This window comes from Phyllosticta citriasiana, assembly GCF_038021145.1.
Source record: "Phyllosticta citriasiana strain CBS 120426 chromosome Unknown IWZ02scaffold_7, whole genome shotgun sequence".
Taxonomy (NCBI): domain Eukaryota; kingdom Fungi; phylum Ascomycota; class Dothideomycetes; order Botryosphaeriales; family Phyllostictaceae; genus Phyllosticta; species Phyllosticta citriasiana.
Window position 1 is genome coordinate 696,315 of NW_027117284.1, and position 18,577 is coordinate 714,891.

Genomic DNA, 18,577 nt, shown 5'->3' on the forward strand with positions numbered 1-18,577 from the left:
ATTCGACCGGGATCCATTCGAGTCCGTGGAGCTAGTACCATTTGGGAAAGATATCCACATGACGGATCACCTCTCTTGTGACCACCATCAACAACAATTCAACCTTCATCAACATCCAACATGAAGGAGAGAATAACGTTTCTCTTGCACGTAGGTGAAGAAGGTTTCGATCCAGCGAAACTCAGCGTTGGAAAAGACAGCTTGACCGTTCCGCCAATCAAAGCTGCCAAAGAGCACCGCATTACCTTGGGCCTCCCGGAACTGACGCAAGAGGTATCTTCCCATCTAGAAGCATCGACTGGAATACGAGCTCATCGATTTCAGATACTGTCAGTGTTGAAGCAATGCCATGAGCTACACATTCGTTGGGCAGCTCCGAATGCCTACACTTCCACTCCGCCTTTCGTCTCTCGCACCTCACCGGGTCTCCATGTCTATTTCACACCTCGGAGAGAGCAAAAAGTGTTCGTTGTGTACACGCACTCCGAATTTATTTCCACTGACTTTGTTCAGCGACGCTCTATGTCCACTACTCCAAGAAGCCTTTGGAGACGACTTGAAATGCACAACACCGTCGGTACGCGCTCGTCGTCAAGTCCTCTCAATATCAGATTCTCATCCCTCGATAGGAGACTTTCATCACTCCACCCATCTTAGCAGAACGTTTTTCAATGTCCGCTTCATCCCAATACCACAGCCTTCTACCCTCCCTTGAGAACCTCGTGACCTACATCCAGCAAAAGTTGTGTAGCTCGGACGCAAGCTGTGAAACGAAAGCTGCTTCCCTTTTGTCAGCAGACTATGTTGATATTGACTTTGATGCCATCTCGCATGCCCTCGTCCTCAACGCCTTCTGGTCACAAGGCCCCGAAGAGGGCGGCCACTGGAACGAAAAAATCTCACGCGACCAAGCTGGTTCGATGGAAGTAGGCATTCTCAACAATGAGGTGCCCATCGAAAGCGAAGAGCTTTCACTTTCCGGCTTTCTGACTGTTCTTGGAGAAGATGCAAAACCCAGTGAGTGCTCTGTACCTCTCCTCACAAGCTCCTTACTAAAATCCCCAACAGAAGCAACTCTGTTCTCCTTCCCGAGCAGACATCACCCGCTCCCATCAGTCCACCATCCAGCCCACCCCAGCTACACCGTTTCCTTTTCCCAGCCCACTGGTCTTCACCCAACCCTGCATCTGTCTTTCCCAAGAGCCTCGACGCAGTTGACTGCGCCCTTGGAGACATGCGCCCTGCACACATACCTCACGCTGCCCTCGGGATTTTTCCTCGACAAATACCAATTCTCCGACCAGCTCTTCCTCGAATCGCACAACCTCGCCGCGCTGCACGCTCTCGCGGGAGCAACAGACCTCGAAGCCCCCGACTGGGTCGTGCCGGCGTGGGGCAGCATCGCGCTATTCGAACTGCGCGATCCCGCTTCAGCCTCCCCGTCAACCAAGGCCAAACCCAAGGACTCTGAACAAGATGTCTTCGAAGTGACGATACCGCTGCACCTGCGTTACCAGCCGCCAAACAGAAACGCGTCCGGTCTCGCAGACGCGCAGCTCCCCTGGCCCGTCGTCTTCTGGGCCTGTCCGGCGGACGAGGGCACAAAGTTTCCGACCAACCCGTTCGACAGGACCAACCTGGGCTACGAGGGCCTGTTTGGGCCGCGCGTCATGTTCTACCACGTCCCTCCCGCCGCCGCCGCTTCTGGAGTCGCGAGGGCGGCGTCGGCTGCGATGAAGCAGCAGCAGCTGGTCGAGACGGTCAAGGTGCCCGTGTTGGATCTGGACAAGGCGGCACACGTCGAGTGGGGAACCGTGTTGGCGGTGCTCGCGGCTTCGGCGTGGTTGATGTGGAAGTTGGCCAGTGTGGTGAGGGCAAGCGGCTTTGGGCGCGTGCCCGCTGATGCGTCTGCCGCAACGACCGGGGCTGAGGCAACTCGGACGGACGTAAAGAAGGGACGGTGAGGGCGGTGTGATCGATCTCCCACTGGCCAGACAATCCTCTGCGTCCTGGGAGCATCGAGAAGGTCTCTCAGGCGCTTGGACCACTGGTGATCTTGAGGTATTTGTCATCTTTCCTCATCATCATCTTTAGGAACAATATGATATCAAAACATGAATAAGAAGGCATTCATATATCATGGTTCAGCCTTGCAAAATTCTAAATTATGCCATTTTCAGGCATGTTTGAATGTGCAGCTCGAAGTCCTCCATTAATGACTCCAAGCACTCCAAAGCACAAGACCTTCGCGGTACAGAAAGGGAAAAGGAGAAAACAGTGCCATTCGCCTGAGCCCATCTCCCCTAGGACAATATAAGAAACCGGTTTCCCCTCATTCGCATGCCGACTCGTCATAATGGGTATTTCTGTTCATCGTTCGTCCCATTTGCCCGTGTGATAGGAGAGTAACCAGAGAAAACAAAAATGCTACGTCCTCTAACCCGTGCCCTAAATTAGTCGAGATGGGAATCGAATCATGCTCCTCGAAGAATGCGCTCAACGCATCTCGCAAGCAGGAAAGTAGCGCGGTCCAGCGTATCCGTGAACTGCAATGTGCTCAATGTCGATGTTGCCGTGCCTGACGGGGCTCCAGAGCTTGAGCAAGACATAGTTGCCGGATCTAGTAAAGGGTTCAGTGCCTGATTGTCATAAAAGGGGAAATTCACACTTACACAGGTGGATCAAAGCGAATGGTAATTTTGCTGGTGGGTCCTTGCATGAAGAACCTCGCGTGCGGCGCTAATACGTCGCCAACGCCCTCGTCCGGCTCGATCTTGCTTGGCGAACTTCTTCTTTGAGTCCTCGAAGAACGAGAACTTGTAGTCCGACTCCGGTGATCCCAGAGAAGGTTTATCTGCCGAGAATTCTCCTCGTACTCGTCATCTTCACTGCTCGCACGCCAACGATTGTCTCTCCTCAAGCGGTCTGCCATGATGGAAGCGCTTGGCGGCTCTTCGTCCGAATCACTGCTTGAATCATTGTCTGCCTCCTGAGTTACGTTGAGGCCCTGAAGCTGAGGTGGAGGACTTGGAGCGGCGGGCGATACAATGGCATTTGACTCGTTGATATCACAATTGTCCCAGTTCTCCCGGTGGACATTCTCGATGCGACGTCTTATACGCAAGAGGCGTGCATACCTGGCTTCGTGAGCCCCGCGCAGCTGGTCAATGCGATCGTAAAAATGTTGACGGCGGTTGAGGGTTCCGGCGAGAACTTCGGGATCATGTAGGCTCTCGTAGAGGGAAATGCGTTCGGGACGACGAGAGGAAGAAGAAGAGGTGCTGGAAGACCTAGACGACGGCGATGGGCTGTCGTAATCGATTTGGTACGGCGCAGTGCCGTCCATGAGGTACTGCGAATCGTTGGCGATAAAAACCATGCCTTCTTGCACCCTATAGTTGGCCGACGGTTAGCAAAGGACCATCGCAGCTGGGCTGGACAAAGGCAGACATACGGAGATGTGAACCCGTAGTCAGGAGCCTTGATAACAAGCTTGTCCAAAGAAAAGTTTGTCTCCCCATGGTGCCTTAGCAGTAGATTGCAGTTTGACCTCTTTGTGCAATAAACGCTAGCATCATTCTTGAGCACGTTTTCGACCTTGTGCAAGTCTCCACTACTCTCATTGAATTCTCCGCCGTCACAGCTCACAATCTCCATCTTCAACCTGCCAGGAACAACCTGCCCGAAGTGTCCATATTTGATGTTCGTGAACGAACTCGAGTCATCCCGATCAAGCTTTCTTCTTTTGAATCTCCTCTGCCCTGTTCCATCATCCGTATCATCTAATTCCACCCGAAACGTTTGGGATGAGTTGTCAAGCAACTGGGAAAGGCCGTGGCTAATCTCAGTGAGCCTCTCGCCGGCTTGCTCTAGATCAGCAAGTCCAGAGTTCCGCGCGAACTGCTCTCTCTGCTGCCGTACCCTTCGTAGGGCGTTGAAGCGCTGGCTCGGCTCGGCATGGGGTCTGTTGCGCATAGCCGAAATGCGTAGGGTCTCCTGTGGGGGGACCAGCTGGCTCCTGTTGCCATCGTCCAAATGGTTGAACGATCGGCTCGAGCCACGAGTTGCGCGGCGATTTCGACGGGGCATGGAGGAGTTTGTGGTGGCGGAAGGTCTTTGATGGCTTCGTGACGCAGAGGTAATGTCATCAAAATCTTGGGCTATCTGCTGCTCGTGTTCCTGGTGCTCGGCCTCACGCTGGATGGCCTGGCGGATGTGGAGTAGGCGAGCAAGATGTTGAGATGATCCTTGTCCGTTTGACGAGGAGGATGCAGGAGGGAAGTCGAAGTTGCCCGAGGACATGTTGGACAAAGAGACGCGGGGAGGCGTCATAGAGTCACTTGGCGGGCGTGAGCGACCGGACGAGGAGTGTGCCAGACCGAGCAGCGGAGGGAAAGGCTAGGACGGCGGTCGAGACGGTGGTAGGGCAGCAGGAATACGGCGCTGGATCGAGGGTCAAGATGGCGGCCGTGTGGATAGTTGGCGGGATGAGGTCAGGAAGTGGTGGAGATGTCGGTCATGCATGGATACGAGTGGACCCTCTGCGCAACATTCATTAGGTAGGGCAGAGTCTCGGTCCGTCGCCGTCGCCGCCGCCTGCCGCATGGGCATCAGGAACATCCATCCAAGTCCACTCACCTCTGGCTAGGTATTCACCACAACTATTTGTCCGCCAGCCATCTGCTTCTACTTCTGCTTCTGCTTCTCCTCGTACACCCTCTCCATTTCTCCATCATGGATCCTGCTCGGCCTGAAGCTGCGCAAGCTCCTGCGCCTCTGCCTAATGGCGCGCTACATGCCGACCAGCCACCCGCCGAGCCACCCGCTGGCGAGCTCCCAGTTGCTTCTTCACTTGACCCTGTTGTCCAAGCCCCGGGCATCAGTCCCGGTGAGTACCAATTTTGTTTTTCTGATCGTCTACTCAAAGTCTCAATCATCATTTTTTCCTTTTCTTACCACGTGCGACAAGCTAAAGGTCACGTCTCTCAACACGGAGTCTCACGCGCATGACTCTGTAAAGTCCAGCTTTACTCTGTCTTTGGCCGTGCGTCTGGCCAGACCTCGCTGTGAGAGCATCTGAAAGAGGCGATCTATGCAAATGCGCTGCTTGGACACAACCTGTCACGTAGTAGACACAAAGGTCAAGACTAACAAATCTCTAGACGAAATTGCCCTGTATGACCGACAAATCCGGCTATGGGGTGTTCAAGCTCAAGAAAGGTTGCGGTCAGCAAACGTTCTCTTGATATCGTTGAAGGCGTTGGCAAACGAAGTTGCCAAGAACCTCGTCCTCGCCGGCATCAAGTCCTTGACGGTCGTTGACCATGAAGTCGTGACCGAAGACGACCTAGGAGCGCAATTCTTCGTCTCAGAGGCAGACATTGGCAAGAATCGCGCCGAAGCTGCTGTTCCGGAGATGCAAAAGCTCAACCCGCGTGTCAACATCTATGTCGACACGTCCAACATTGCCAACAAGGGCCCCGAGTTTTACCAAGCTTACGAAATGGTCATTGCTACGGACCTCGACTTCATGACGCTTTCGACCATCAACGCGGCGACGCGGTTAGCATCGAAGCCGTTTTACGCGGCCGGTACACATGGATTCTACGGTTTCATCTTCGCCGACCTTATCGAGCACGATTACATCATCGAACGGGAAAAGTCCAACGTCGCAACTACCATCAAGGCGGAATCAGCGACGCGGTCAATTCTGGCCTTTTCAGACAAGGGGGTTGAGAACGGTCGAGCCAAGGAGCTGGTGGAAAAGCGCGAAATCTACACGCCGCTTGTGCTAGCCAACGTGGCACCGCTGCCGCCAGAGTACCTCAGCAAGCGGCGACTCATGAAGCAAGTGACTCCACTGCTAACATGCTTGCGGGCGCTGTGGGAGTTTCAAAAGACTTGCGGGCGCAATCCTTCGCACGCCAGCGCCGACCTGCAACTCTTCACTACGATTGCTACGGAGAAGCACAAGGAGTTGCAGCTGCCCATCGATACCCTGACATCCGAGTTCCTGCGCAAGTTTCTGCAGAACCTCGACAGCGAGCTCGCGCCCGTCACGGCTTTCCTCGGCGGCCAGCTCGCTCAGGACGTCATCAACGTTATTGGAAAGCGCGAGCAGCCCATCCAGAACCTCGTCTTGTTCGACGGAGACGAGAGCAGGGCTCCCATCTACGCCATGCGTCCCATTCTCCCGTCTTGAAAAAAAGACAGTCTATGCATTTGCAACGGACCCACACGGCGTTTACTGGATTGGAGAGGCGGGGTTGCATTGTGAAGGCTATGGGCTCGATTCGAAAGGTTCTCATCGATTGGAGAAGTTGGACTGGACTTCTCACGAAGGGTGGGCTGGCTCATCATGGCGTTGATATGGAATGAAGATGGTGACGTAGAAGAAGTCAGATGCATTTACTGGCAGAGGTACTGCCACAAAAGAACCGGCCATGTACAAAATACCCATTCAGGCTCAGATAGTCAAGACACAAACTGATACAGACACCGCCCAAAACCATCACTCGTCTTTTGAATAGAATCCCACGTCACCCGCTTCCCTCCCCATGAGCACCAACCTCTGCCTCATGCTCTCAGCTCTCGCCCTCACATCGGGTTCTAAAGCACCAAAATCACACCGATCGACCCACGCACCGACGCCGTGCTGCAGCACATTCCTCGCGCGCTGCCGCGTGCGGCCCACGACGCCCACACTCCCATGCAACGTCGCGCGCTCGACGCCCTTGCGATACACGCCGCGATGCAGAATGTTATTATCGTAAAACACCACGTCGCCGGGGCCCAGCCGCACATGGCGCATACCGGACAGGTCGGGGGCGAAAGGGTCAGCGGCGCGCTCCTCGTCGGTGCGCGGCCGGCGATGGCTGCCCGGCACCACGACGAGACTCTCATCGTCGTACAGGGCCAGATTCCACTGCGCGTGCGCGGGCGTCGCGTGCTTGTTGCCACGCTCGTCGAGCCCCAGCGCGCGCGCCTCGCCCGCCGCGTCGAGCGATGCGGGCACGTCGTCGCGGTGCCAGCGCAGCTCGAAATCGCGCCCCGTGACGCCGACCAGCAGGTTCCACAACTCCATGACGAGGTCATCGTCGGTGAGGGCGGCGTCGCTGTCGGCGTCGTTGCCGGACAGCAGCGCGCGCGCGACGCCCATGACGCCCGCGTCGAAGTAGGCCGAGGCGTATGCGTCGTGCCCCGGTAGATCGGGGTGGAGGAGGTGTTGGACTCCCCAGATGCCGGCGCCGTCAGAAGGCGGCGTGGATGGCCAGGGCGGGAATTGCTTGGGCACTGTGCGGATGTGTGGCCAGGCGCCAGAGCGGGCCAGGGCGATTGTGGAGGTCGTGGCAGCGCGCAGGGAGGCGAGTTTTGTTGGAGAGAGGAGTGACCGGATTATGACGAAGCCGTCGGTGGAGAGAGCGGCGCGAAGGGCGGAGGGCGTGGGGAGTGTGGGTTCGTCGTTTGTGGCTACGGTTGCTGTCGTGGAGTTGGCGGTGACGGCGGTTGTCGTTTCAGTGGCCATTGTGCAAGAGGGTCAACCTGGATGAAGCAATCGAGAGTGTGTTGTCTTGATTGATGGGTGTCTGGCGAGGTGGTCTGAGAAATGCATGTTGCTGGCGTTGGACGAGTTTGGTTTCTGGCGGGGAGTTGAATATCTGAGGTGGGCCGTGACAGCGGGATGCGGGGTGGAGATCGGCAAGGCGTGCCTCATTGCCGTGGCTGATATTACGTCAACGCCTCGAGCTCAGGTTGCTATGCCTACATAGGTACCTACTCACCATATGTACCATCATCCCTCTGCTCACTTCTGATCTTCTATCAAAGCCCTTTCGAGATTATTTGAATTTCCCTGCCCATACTATGATACATCTCATCAGCCCTTCTCTTTCTTTGGCTTCCTCCTCTGCCCTTTTTCCAAAGAGTCTAGTGTCTCTAAGCTTCTCCTGACGCCCCACCCGTATATTCTGCTTGAGCCCACCAGGCTGAGCAACTGAAAAAGATCTCGTTTTAGCTCCAGGATAAAAAGCCTCCACCGAGGCCGGCCACGGAAGAGCCACGCAACTCCGAGCACCAGAAGGCATCCGCTTGCAATCTTTGCTGCCATAACGGCCGACATGACGGACCACTGCAAAAGGAGCCGAGGGAGTTCGAGGAGGAAGAGTATCGACGGCACGATAAAAGCAAAGACGGCGGCGCGGTATCGGAATGTGTCCGAGGGTGAGACGGTGAGCGGCGGCATTGAAACAATCAGTTCATTTTCGGCATAGACGGGTTGGTCTTGCAGCGTCACGGCGATCAATGGTCGAACGCCGTGAGGTGGTAATCGCAGGCCTTGGTTCTGGTTTTGTTAGCAAATCCCGCAACTCTACACGCCACTGTTCAAGTCCAAACTCACATAGTACCAGCGTTCCGAGTTCACCCAAGTCTCCGAATCTGGCCATACGGACATGGTACCGCTCTGGGACCACGTTACGCGCAGAGTCAAGACTGCCATTTTCCGCCGGAACATCCACGATAGAAGGGTCGAGTCGGCAAGGTCTATCCACGGTGGTATCCACCACTCGTCTCCGCCTGTAGGTGTGTAGAGGAAGAAGGGGTCTGACACGCGCTCTTCGGGGTTGATGTTGGTAATGGCGATTCGCTGCAGGTCGTTGACCACGAGGTACTGGCGACTTTCATCGAGCGAGAATGAGAGGGCGAAGCGCTGCAGAGCAGTCTCGCGCGCAAAGAGTACGGGTTGGTAATCTGTGGCTTTGTCGGGGTAGAAGCGGTCGATTCTGTTTACGGCCAGCCGGCTTAGTTTTGGGGTTTCAACGGTGGGTGGCCAAAGACGCACTCGTATATTCGCGTGATTCTCTCGCCTTCGTTTACCACGCGAGATGGGTAGTTGATGCCATTGTCGTGCCGGGAAGACGATGGGACCAATACACATAGCACGATGCAAGCTGGGAAACATGGTGTCAATGATAAGCCAAACGACACGGGAACAGGAGGACGTACCAATCCATACGGACAGACAACCAATGGCCAGTCGGACGAAGGTTCGGAGGCGCAACATAGCTGGCAAGCGGCAGCCGCCAACTCGCAAAGGTGAGAGGTCACGGCATCTGAAGGACAGTAGCTTTGGACGACCAAGCGGAACGGGCAGCGGACCTGACCTGAGCCAAGTGAGTTTCCCAGGTTTCTCGGCGCGGGCGTCCAGGACATGGATGGCTGCTTCTATCAGGCAGGAAAATTTCAGGCGCACGCCAGTTAGCTGGGACGACGCGGCACAGAGATGCAAGATGCAGGCTGGCCGACAGAAGAAACCATGGCCCGCCGACCAAAAACAACACCGACATGTCTGTCCCATGCGAATGTCTCTCGTTTGCTTCCGTTTGCGAGCGTCGATTCTACAGCAGCTCCTCTGCCGTTCATGGACCTTTTCAGCTCCAGCTTCAGCCGTCCTCCCCCCAAACATAGCCACGACAGCGAAGCCAACTAGCTAGCTAGAGAGCAATCGCCAATGGTCTGCGCATGAGCCGCATGCCTTGCACCGTCGTGAATCGTCTGTAAATAGGCGCCGTTGAGCCATGACAGGCGTGGGTCCCGGCAGCTTTGTGCAGCTAGCTGGGTGCGTGAATCAGGCGGCGTGAGAGTTTGATTGAGGGCCGCCGCCGTCCATCTCTCGCTCCAAATTTCCCCCGCAGCCTGCCCTCGACCCATCAACGCACATCTTGTGCCTGCCCGCCCACTGCACAACTTGGTTCGCATCTCGTCCACGTTGGCTCGTTATTTCCCCCTCTAGTTCCGGAAAGATGTGAAACTCCGGCGCTGGACTTGTCCCGTTGTCTCCAATCGCTCTGGTCGAAACGACTGAAAATGAGGCGCCGCTCGTTTTGTTTCTTCGTTGTCGCCTGTCACTCTGCGGGTCCGTCTCTCTGGCTGCACGCTTGGTGTATATAGCATGGAAGGGGGCGGGTGCTGAAGGTTATGGAGCTTATACGGAGAGCTTGGTTTGTTGCGACACCAACCATAACGATGACAGCCCCAGTCTACTAACACCAGCCCTCGACATCACTGGCAACAGATTTGAATGTCCTGGGTGACCTCCTCTGGCGATACTACTACCATCAAATGCGTTTTACATTGTACTATTCCACGGCTCAAATCTGACACCCTACTGGCTTCCTCCCGCCATCCCATCCCTTCTTATCACCCTGGTATTCTGCTGAGATAAGGAGGCCAATCCACCTCCGGCGCGCCCGCCCCGATCCACTTACGCAATCTTGCCTGGCATGTGAGGGCCGAAATTGCACCTAATTCTGTATATGCCAACGGCCAATCCATCCAACCACCGGCTATGTCCTTGTCCGCCTACTCGGGTAGGGCTAGCCCTATCCATATGATTCACGAACGTCGATTTTCTCTGCACAATGGAGCTCTTTGACAGATTTGCTGATATCCGTGAATTACTTGACAGTGGGAATGCGTTGGATTTCGTACTGAAGTAAAGGTAAGCGACAAGTAAGTCTGAGTAGCTTGTCATTTCCGCCTTCTCAACATGCACCTTTTGGACTCCCAGATACTCGTCTGGATGAGTAAGCAAACCGTTCTCCTTCACGGATGATCAAAAATCGAGACCAAAAGAAAACGGTTTCCATTCAAGAGCTGGACATTGCCAGAGCTCGTCGCCCCGATGCGAGCACTTTGGATCAGCGGAAATGTGTCTCAAGCGGCCCAGCTCATTTTTTTTGATGTCTGTTCCGACCCTATCGGAAAATCCAGTCAGTCAGCAGCAGTTACACACACACACACACAGAACCCAGGACAGGAGGAAGAAGCAAAAAAGAAATAAAAAAAGATAAAAAAATAAAAAAAAAACACAACTTTATAACCACCAAGGCCACCCCGTACTAAGAACCATGACCAGGCACGACCCGCATCCCCTCAAAGTGCCACGTCATGAACAGCGATTTGGACGACCCGAGCAGCATCTGCACCGCCCAAGCAAGGAGCACGACGCCCGCGTGCACGCTCACCAAGATGGGCGGCCGCCTGTCTGTCGTGCGGGCCGCGGCTTAAGGCTCTTCTCCATTCCTAGTAGATCGCACAGCATGAATATGAACCACCCCAGCTCCGGGTCCCGGTCAAAATCGTCGTTGTTGTTGGGGCCGTTCATTTTGAATGGCGTTTTGCGATGTGCGAGGAGGAGGAGGAGGAGGAGGAGGAGGAAGAGGAGGAGATGGAGAGTGGGCGAAGAGCGAGAGAGGGAGGTCGGTCAACTTGTACCGCTCTCCCTTTTGTTGAACATCGCCTCTTCTCGCGTGGATTGGATTGGATGCGCACCAGATTTTCTCAGTTTTGATGGGATTCATGTGCTGCTGAACGGGAGTCATCGCAACCATGACAACGGATCGAGCTACACGTGGAGGCCATGAGCCATCCCGACACATTGTTCCAGTCCAAAGACTAAAACTGGACACCGATTGAGAAAACAACTAAATGTCAAGAAGAAAAAATTGTGAGGGGAGTGCTATTGTGCTGTATGCAGAGACAAGTGCCATCAAAATTCCCCACCCCACTCTGCTCCATCTATTCAAACAAGTCGTTAATACTCGATGCACGCTCTGCAGGCTACAAGAAGCAAGAAACTGCGGACAAGTGAAAGAGACAGAGGCAAGAGAAATCGCCCACAGACAAGGCCGCTTGTCCTCTTCTCTCAGTTGAACCATATTCCACTTTCTCCCTTCGTAATCCGCCCTGGGCCTTGAGATGGCAAGCCACCAGGAAAGCAAACCACACGATTAGAGGCTCGCCTCCACGCATCGTCTTACCGGGCTAGTCGGCTTGTCCTTCTTGTTGACAGCTTGTCAAAGCCGCGGACGACAGCAGCGAGGTAGAGCAACAAATGACGAAAGCAACAGGAAATCTCGCTTTTACTCTGCCCGCTGGAAACCAAAGAAACGCCATGAAAGCCCTGATTGACGAGTTTCCACCAGAAGCCACCCTTTCCCGAAACCTTCATGCCCCGATCTATCATCATGGCTTGATTCACCACCTCTCGACCTCAAGCCCATCTTCCTGCCCCTCAGATGGAATAATTTTTTACACTGCGCTGCACTGTCTTGTCACAGCAGGCATGAAGAAGTTGCAGCAGGCTTCTTGTCGTGCAGGCAAAGTTCGGAGGGCGCCTGCGCAGTAAGCCGCCAATTGGATTGGATGGCAAGGACCACCTTGAATCTTCTTTCGTTCATTTGACGTAGCCGTCCGACTTCCTTCGTCACCGCGGGTAGTTACCGTTGCCGTTCAACCAAGGGCTGTTACTGTTGTAGCCGCTGCTCTCTGAATAGGTCCCGTTTATGGAGTGTCTGCCTCTGGGCATGCTGCTTGCTTGATCGCCTACATTGTATCCATGATGACGATTAGCAGTATGACCCGGGAGACTATGGGAAGAGGAGACGGAGTTTGGGGACTGCGAAGGATAGTACGCATTCTGAACAACGGGCGGCTGTCTGTACCTGTCCCTCTCAGACATGCTGGTTGGCGTGCTGTATGTGGGGTGATGTCGCTTGGCCGGGCGCTGCACGTCTTCGTCGCTGTCGCTCAAAGTCAAATCTACGACTTCGTGATTTCGTTTGCCGTGACTGCTGGTTGGAGCCACCGCCGAGGCGGACGACGGCTCTCGTGAAGAGACAGGTGGAGTATTGGCGCTGTTCACTGGAGTAGCACTTGCTTCCTTCTTGACGTTCATTGGCGGGGCTAAGACCACGATACAGTCATCGTCATCGTCAGCCGGCTTCTTGACGCCGTTTCCTTTGGGTTCATTCTTGTCGCCATCGCCTGGAGTCCATGAGCCGTCTGGATATATCCTGGCCTGATCCACGTCGCTTGGTGTCTTGTCAAGGATATCTTGCATGTATCTGTCGGCTGGTCAGTGTGTGTTGATTTGGCGTAGAATGTCGGAATCCCTACTTGTCCACGACGAGCGCCTCAAAGGATATAGTCTTGCTACAGCAAGGGCATGTCCAAGTGGGAGCTTGCTCTTGAAGCTGCAGGAAATAAGTGGCATCAAAACACTCGTAGTGCGAGCAGACAGTCGAGCGGCAAGGGAGCTGGATGCGCACACCTGCGACGGGATCTCTCAGAGAGACCACCTGCGAATTGACGACAATGTCCTCGTCGTTTGCTTTGTTGATGACTGTTGGAAGCACGTTAGCGTCGTCGCACAGTCGGCCAGGCCTTGAGCACCCACTCTCAGACATGACGCGCTCCTTGCTGAGCACGCTACCTCGACTGATCCTGTCGGTGAGATCTGCGGCAGAATGCTTTCGGACAAGGTTTACCAAAATGGTAAATTTCTGCAAATAGTTAACGTCTGCAAATATTCGGAATGCCCCAGGTGGAGCGGGAAGAGATCACGCTGGGGAGAAGCTTTTACCCGTGCCTTTTGCGTCAACGCGTATGTGATTTGTATGTGGTTCGTGTAGTTGGGCAGCTTGCGCAAAAAGTCTGTAATGTCGGCCGGTCGCGTTGAACCCGGCTTGTTTTTAAGACCCTTGAAATTCGCCTTGACTTCCTCTCCGTTCACCTTGACTTCGATGTTGACAGGGAAACTTATGTCAGAGGGCGTGAACGGCGCTAGAACGGGATCGGATGCTGAGAAGAGCATGATTCGTAAATCCTTTTCCGCTTTGAGACGTGAGGCGAGGTCGTCGGAAAGCTCTAGTTGGCTCTGAGCGCTTCCTCGATTCGCTGGATAGACTGCAGTTTGTGAGCTTCCCAATCGGACTGAGACTGGGGTGAGAGAGGCCTACCCTGGATCTCCATGGAAGGAGCTACAGTGTCCAAGACGTCGTAAAACGGGCTCGACTTGAAAGAAACACGAGCTGTATCATGATCAGCACCCCAGCCTCAGTGCGACACCAGCACTCGACTCACATGGATATGTTTTTTGACGAGAGCGCGAATTGACGTTCATGGTAGCCGGGGTCCGCTGTTGCTGAGAGAGGTGGCGAGTAGGTGATTCGGGGTACATGGGGACGGATGGGCGGCCAGGCGTGGAGGCTGATGGCGATGGTAGAGGACGGCCGGGGTTTGCGGCGCGTCGAATGACGCGCCAGGCGCCGTTTATGTCGTTTTTGCGCAACAAGTCTTCGAAATCTGGCAGGAAGACAGAGATGTTAGTCTGGTGTGTTGTCACACAGTTGGGGACCTACGAGAGGTTATGTAGCCCTGCAGCTGGACCTTGATGCCGCTGACTTTGAGATTTTCGGCTCTACAAATTTCTTTCAAGTCATTGTTCACCATGGAGCGCAGGTAGCCTTGGAGAGTGGCCAGGGTTGGGTGATTAGGCGCCACGGAGGCCATGTCTGTCGTGGTTGCGCGCGCGACAGACGGAGGAAGAGGACGGGGCCGGGGCTTGGGAATCACCAAGAAGCGAGCGGCATCGAGTGAGTCGGGCGAGGGAGGAAAGGAGGCTGGTGGAGTCGAGACATGGAAGGAGCGCAGAGGAGGAGGAGGAGGAGGAGGAGGAGGAGGAGAAGGAGGGAGAGTTGGGGGAGTTGCGGAAGGTTGTCGGGCGGGACGAGTGTGGTGGAGGGCGAAGAAGGCGGCGGTGGTGGTGGTGGTGGTGGTGGTGAAGTCGGGGTTACCGTTTCTGTACGGGCACATGTCGCTTTGAAGCGCAGACTGGGCGCCGGCCATGGCAAGCAAACGCAGCACAATGGAGAAGGGCGATGGAAAAAGGTACTGGTTTGATCTATCACGAGCTACACTAAGATGACGGCCGTTCCGGACACCCACCCCCAGGCCGTGGCCATCGTGGGCGGCAAAGGATGTAGGTCGCTTTGGCGGCGCGCGCCCAGACCCGCGTGAGACTGGAGTCGGTCCACCCACATCAGGCTGGGCCCTTTGGCACCGACGTCAAGGAACCTGAGCCATTGGCGGCACAGAACCGAAGGTGCAAAGGCAGGGAGGGCAGCGCAGCGCAGCGCAGCGCAGGGCGGTCAACACGGCGGTCAACCCACTCGGACCCCAGCCGGCAGCAGAACTGGCCTGGCCGACTTTCTCAAAACTCTCGACTCTCAGCATTCGCGTCCACACGCCCACAACTCTTTGTCTCCCCTCTACCACCCTTCAAACTGCCGCCCACCATGGCCAAGAGCTCCCGTTCCAGCGTTAAAAAGACAAACAACCAAAAACTCAAGAAGAACGTCTTCGGTCCTGTCGAAAATGCCCGCGCCCAACGCCTCTCGGAAAGGCTCCTCGAGCTCGCCCAGCAACCGCGCCCCGCAAAGGACGAGATGGAGGTAGAAAACAACCGTGAGTCTTGCACTTTGCCCTCCCATCCTCAAAGCGCGCACACTGAAACATCGTCAGAACATCCCGAATCCAACGACGCACGGCCCGAGGAAACCGAAGCAGCAGGTTTGTCCATCTTCGCCTCTTGGCCCGTCCCAAGCACACTGGAGGAGGAAAACAATCAGGAAAACACACACCCCACTACCGAGCAGGAAACCGTCTTCTACCAACTCTTGGGCCTCTCAGACATCGCTGGATTCGGTTCCAAACCCCGCGAAGTCACTCTGGAATTTCTCGCCAATGACCAGATTGGCTGACTTTATTCACTTTTAGAGATGGAACTCGACGACGAACCCAAACCATCTTCCTCTGCCAGCTCAAAGAAGAAGGCTGGTCGCGTTCAGAAGAAACGCCGAGGCAAGGCCACGAGTACCATCGCTTTCAAAAATTTCAAGACCGGCGCAAAGAAATCGGGCTCTTCAAACAAGGGCAGGCGCTAGAACATGACCTCTGTCAAATGATACCCCCTCGATAAAGCATCACAAAACGGCAACGGCCTCGGATACGGAGTTTGGGATGGCATCAGTGCGAATTGGCTATGCGAAACAACTTCCTTTTCACCAAATAAATTACGGATTTGGGATCCTCATGTACAAAAATTCAATTCATTTCCGACCACAAGCGTAATCCTCATTCTTCACAACTATCATCCTCAATATATAACCTGATTACGTGTATTTCATGATCTCGACAGGATTGACGGGCGCGCATTTCTTGTGAGTTGTCTAACATCCAACTCAATTTACTGGTCCAGATTATTGTATGATTGCCCTTACACAGAGTGCGATGACAACTCTGCTTACGCCTTTTAGGTTTGCTTTCCACACCGCAGCGGGTTCCATCATATCCTATGTCCGCGCCATCCCAAACCTGCTTGTTGCGACAATGACCCCTATTCCAGTCAAGACCCATGCTGCAGCACTGTCTTCATACGCAGCAGCACCCATGTACCACTTTCCCAGCACCAGTCGAACGTCTCCCTGAGCAATCTCTCGCCCAGCATCCACAGCCGACTGACCGACAACCAACGCCGCAACCCCAACAACCTGTGCAACCACTAAACTCACGGCCGCCAACATCGCCAGCACCGTCGCCACATTGCCAACAAGCGCCCACAAACAAGTCCTCGAAGTCCTCCTGCCGGCCTCCTCATCATCGTCCTCAATTCCCACACCCCCTACCGCCTGCGGCGATGCAACGCGCTCATCGACCGGGCTGGACGCGTGCATGCGCTGCAGCTTCTCCGACGCGGTCGGCGGTCGCAACGCCGCGTAGACAAATCCAGGCGGCGGCGTCTGCTGCCGTGGCGAAACCGCTCTGCTCGGGGCGGCGCCGGCGAGCAAGTCGGCGTCGGGATGGTTCTCGCGGGGCGCGTAGGCAGCGGGGAGCAAGATGGCCGCGTAGATGGTAGCCAGGGCGACTCCAAGGGAGAGCATCGTGGTAGCGGCGACGTAGAGCGAGGCGGACAACACGACTTGCTGACATTGGGCATGGCCTGTCCAGGGGTGGGCGGGCTGAGTCGCGTAGTGTTGTCTACAGGCGGCAGCACCCTTGGGACCTAGAAAATGCGTGAAGCGCGTACAAGATGGCGTAAAGGGGCCCGTCTGCGGTGCTGTGTCGTTGGTTGTCGAATTGGACGGCGGCGGTGGTGGTGGTGGCGGTGGACGCGTGCAGTTGTAAAAGGGCGACGCCGAAAACGACGTTTCCACTGGCGCTCCCGACGTGTCAAACAGGTCCACTTGCGCGTACTCGGGCGTGAAGAGAACGGTAACGGATAGAGCAAAGGCGATGAGGTAGAAGAGCGGAGGGAGCACGAGGGTGGCTGAGGAGAGGATCCGTACGATCAGCGGGCGTGGCGACGGCAGTGGATGCTCGTAGGCCTGGCGGCTACGTGGCATGGCCGCGGAAGCAGTCGTCAATAGGCACGGTGGTCAATGGGGAGAAAACGAGCGACGAGAGTTTGCAATATTAAAAGAGTGCTACCCTTTCTTCTGAAAAGTCGACGCCGACATGGACGAGACGGCCACAAGGTGGATGGGTGACGGCAGACAAGACGTCCATGACACACCAAAGCATCAACATGCGGCGGCTCCAGTCGGTAAAGTAGCATGTAGCTCTTCGCATTCTCTCTCGCATCAGGCACAAACGAACTCCCTTCTCCTCCTCCTCTTCCGCCAGACGGAACTACGCGCCCGCTTGCTTCCATCATCCACCGTGCACACCTCACCTGACAAACAACCACCGTAAACGGCAACCTCAATCAATTTTCATGAAAGACGGCGGAAAGCATGCGTCGCGCCGCGCTGATTGGCCAGCAATATAGAAAAGCTTCTGCCGTAGGCTCGTAAGGTTAGCTGTGTCTGGAGACGTCCCGACAGCGCCGCCACCGCTGCCGCCGCCGCATGCCTACCTCACTCCAACGGTCGATGGTGAGTACCCTTGACTGGAGAGAGCCTCGCGGACTCCCGGCTCCCGGCTCATCGGCGGAGGTTTGAAGTAGCGGCAGTAGCGGCAGCGGCTGAGCGTGGTATGCATATCTGTCTGCCGACCATTCTGGAGGGTTTTCAGCGCGGCGGTTCCACGAAACGAATTGTCTCCTTGCGGTGGCCAAGCAGCATTGGTCTTTCTATCCGACACTGGCAGTGCGGAGTGCCCGCAGAGAAAGAGAGGGAGAGACAGACGGCAGAAGCGATTTGACTTTGGCAGCAGCGAGCGGCAGCCGAGGTGTCGAGTTTGAATGCGTTTTGGTCACAGATGGGGCTTTGCAACGACAGCAGGCAGGGGGGATGGGGATGTGCCTGATCGCCCATGTCCCGGGAGTCTGCCTTTCAAGAAGGGTCTTTGGTCTGCCAACGTATGTAGTTACCAGTGCAATGCCGAAAGTCGGAAAGCCGGGGACGATTGGTATGTTGTGCTGCTTTCACAGAGATGGAGAGGAAGAGAGCATCTCAAACACGCTCCGTATGCTTTTGTGGACTGCGAGTTGAGTGAGCAAAAGCGGTCCTCGACGAACGGCTTCACGCTGTCGAAATGCCACAACGTCCAATTGCCAGCCGACCACCCTGCCAAAGCGTGCCTGGTATCGAGTGCAGGTAGCGGACAGCAGCGCGCGACCTCAGCAGCCCGGAAGCCGTGGAAGCAATGCCCAAATTCGGCCGGGGAAGAGCAAGAAAAGAAAAAAGAACATGTCACAGATCTCGCCCACCACCACAGCCTCGATCTCTCTGACGCG

The 18,577-nt window shown here is 55.4% G+C and overlaps 8 protein-coding genes across 8 annotated transcripts; 3 read left to right on the plus strand and 5 right to left on the minus strand.

Annotated features, from left to right (window-relative positions):
• The first annotated feature begins 98 nt into the window (after positions 1–98).
• IWZ02DRAFT_452264 (PIG-X) lies at positions 99–2,136 on the plus strand. Its single transcript, XM_066767582.1, has 5 exons — positions 99–273; positions 325–464; positions 514–577; positions 630–1,017; positions 1,069–2,136. The coding sequence occupies exons 1-5, from the start codon at positions 121–123 to the stop codon at positions 1,962–1,964; spliced, it is 1,641 nt and encodes a 546-aa protein (XP_066622259.1). The 5' UTR covers positions 99–120; the 3' UTR covers positions 1,965–2,136.
• IWZ02DRAFT_452266 (uncharacterized protein) lies at positions 2,137–4,518 on the minus strand. The gene is made up of 3 exons (XM_066767583.1): positions 3,455–4,518; positions 2,673–3,392; positions 2,137–2,620 (listed from the first exon to the last, which is right to left on the minus strand). Exons 1-3 carry the CDS (start codon positions 4,330–4,332, stop codon positions 2,497–2,499), a joined length of 1,722 nt encoding a protein of 573 aa, XP_066622260.1. The 5' UTR covers positions 4,333–4,518; the 3' UTR covers positions 2,137–2,496.
• A 78-nt stretch (positions 4,519–4,596) lies between these two features.
• On the plus strand, positions 4,597–6,202 carry IWZ02DRAFT_482109 (NEDD8-activating enzyme E1 regulatory subunit; the record flags this gene model as incomplete). The annotated part of the gene is made up of 2 exons (XM_066769138.1): positions 4,597–4,888; positions 5,130–6,202. The coding sequence occupies exons 1-2, from the start codon at positions 4,735–4,737 to the stop codon at positions 6,200–6,202; spliced, it is 1,227 nt and encodes a 408-aa protein (XP_066622261.1). The 5' UTR covers positions 4,597–4,734.
• Positions 6,203–6,356: 154 nt separating this feature from the next.
• IWZ02DRAFT_273345 (phytanoyl-CoA dioxygenase family protein) lies at positions 6,357–7,732 on the minus strand. Its single transcript, XM_066763524.1, has one exon. The coding sequence runs from the start codon at positions 7,523–7,525 to the stop codon at positions 6,512–6,514; it is 1,014 nt and encodes a 337-aa protein (XP_066622262.1). The 5' UTR covers positions 7,526–7,732; the 3' UTR covers positions 6,357–6,511.
• A 144-nt stretch (positions 7,733–7,876) lies between these two features.
• On the minus strand, positions 7,877–9,061 carry IWZ02DRAFT_490802 (uncharacterized protein; the record flags this gene model as incomplete). The annotated part of the gene is made up of 4 exons (XM_066769692.1): positions 7,877–8,341; positions 8,399–8,780; positions 8,840–8,948; positions 9,004–9,061. The coding sequence occupies 4 exons, from the start codon at positions 9,059–9,061 to the stop codon at positions 7,877–7,879; spliced, it is 1,014 nt and encodes a 337-aa protein (XP_066622263.1).
• Positions 9,062–12,265: 3,204 nt separating this feature from the next.
• On the minus strand, positions 12,266–14,352 carry IWZ02DRAFT_499563 (PINIT domain-containing protein; the record flags this gene model as incomplete). Its single annotated transcript, XM_066770235.1, has 7 exons — positions 12,266–12,905; positions 12,958–13,183; positions 13,238–13,343; positions 13,424–13,746; positions 13,800–13,871; positions 13,924–14,145; positions 14,202–14,352. The coding sequence occupies 7 exons, from the start codon at positions 14,350–14,352 to the stop codon at positions 12,266–12,268; spliced, it is 1,740 nt and encodes a 579-aa protein (XP_066622264.1).
• Positions 14,353–15,000: 648 nt separating this feature from the next.
• Positions 15,001–15,989, plus strand: IWZ02DRAFT_273437 (uncharacterized protein). The gene is made up of 3 exons (XM_066763525.1): positions 15,001–15,306; positions 15,364–15,411; positions 15,619–15,989. Exons 1-3 carry the CDS (start codon positions 15,138–15,140, stop codon positions 15,783–15,785), a joined length of 384 nt encoding a protein of 127 aa, XP_066622265.1. The 5' UTR covers positions 15,001–15,137; the 3' UTR covers positions 15,786–15,989.
• On the minus strand, positions 15,899–17,663 carry IWZ02DRAFT_273442 (uncharacterized protein). The gene has a single exon (XM_066763526.1). The coding sequence runs from the start codon at positions 17,241–17,243 to the stop codon at positions 16,194–16,196; it is 1,050 nt and encodes a 349-aa protein (XP_066622266.1). The 5' UTR covers positions 17,244–17,663; the 3' UTR covers positions 15,899–16,193.
• Between the last annotated feature and the right edge of the window lie 914 nt (positions 17,664–18,577).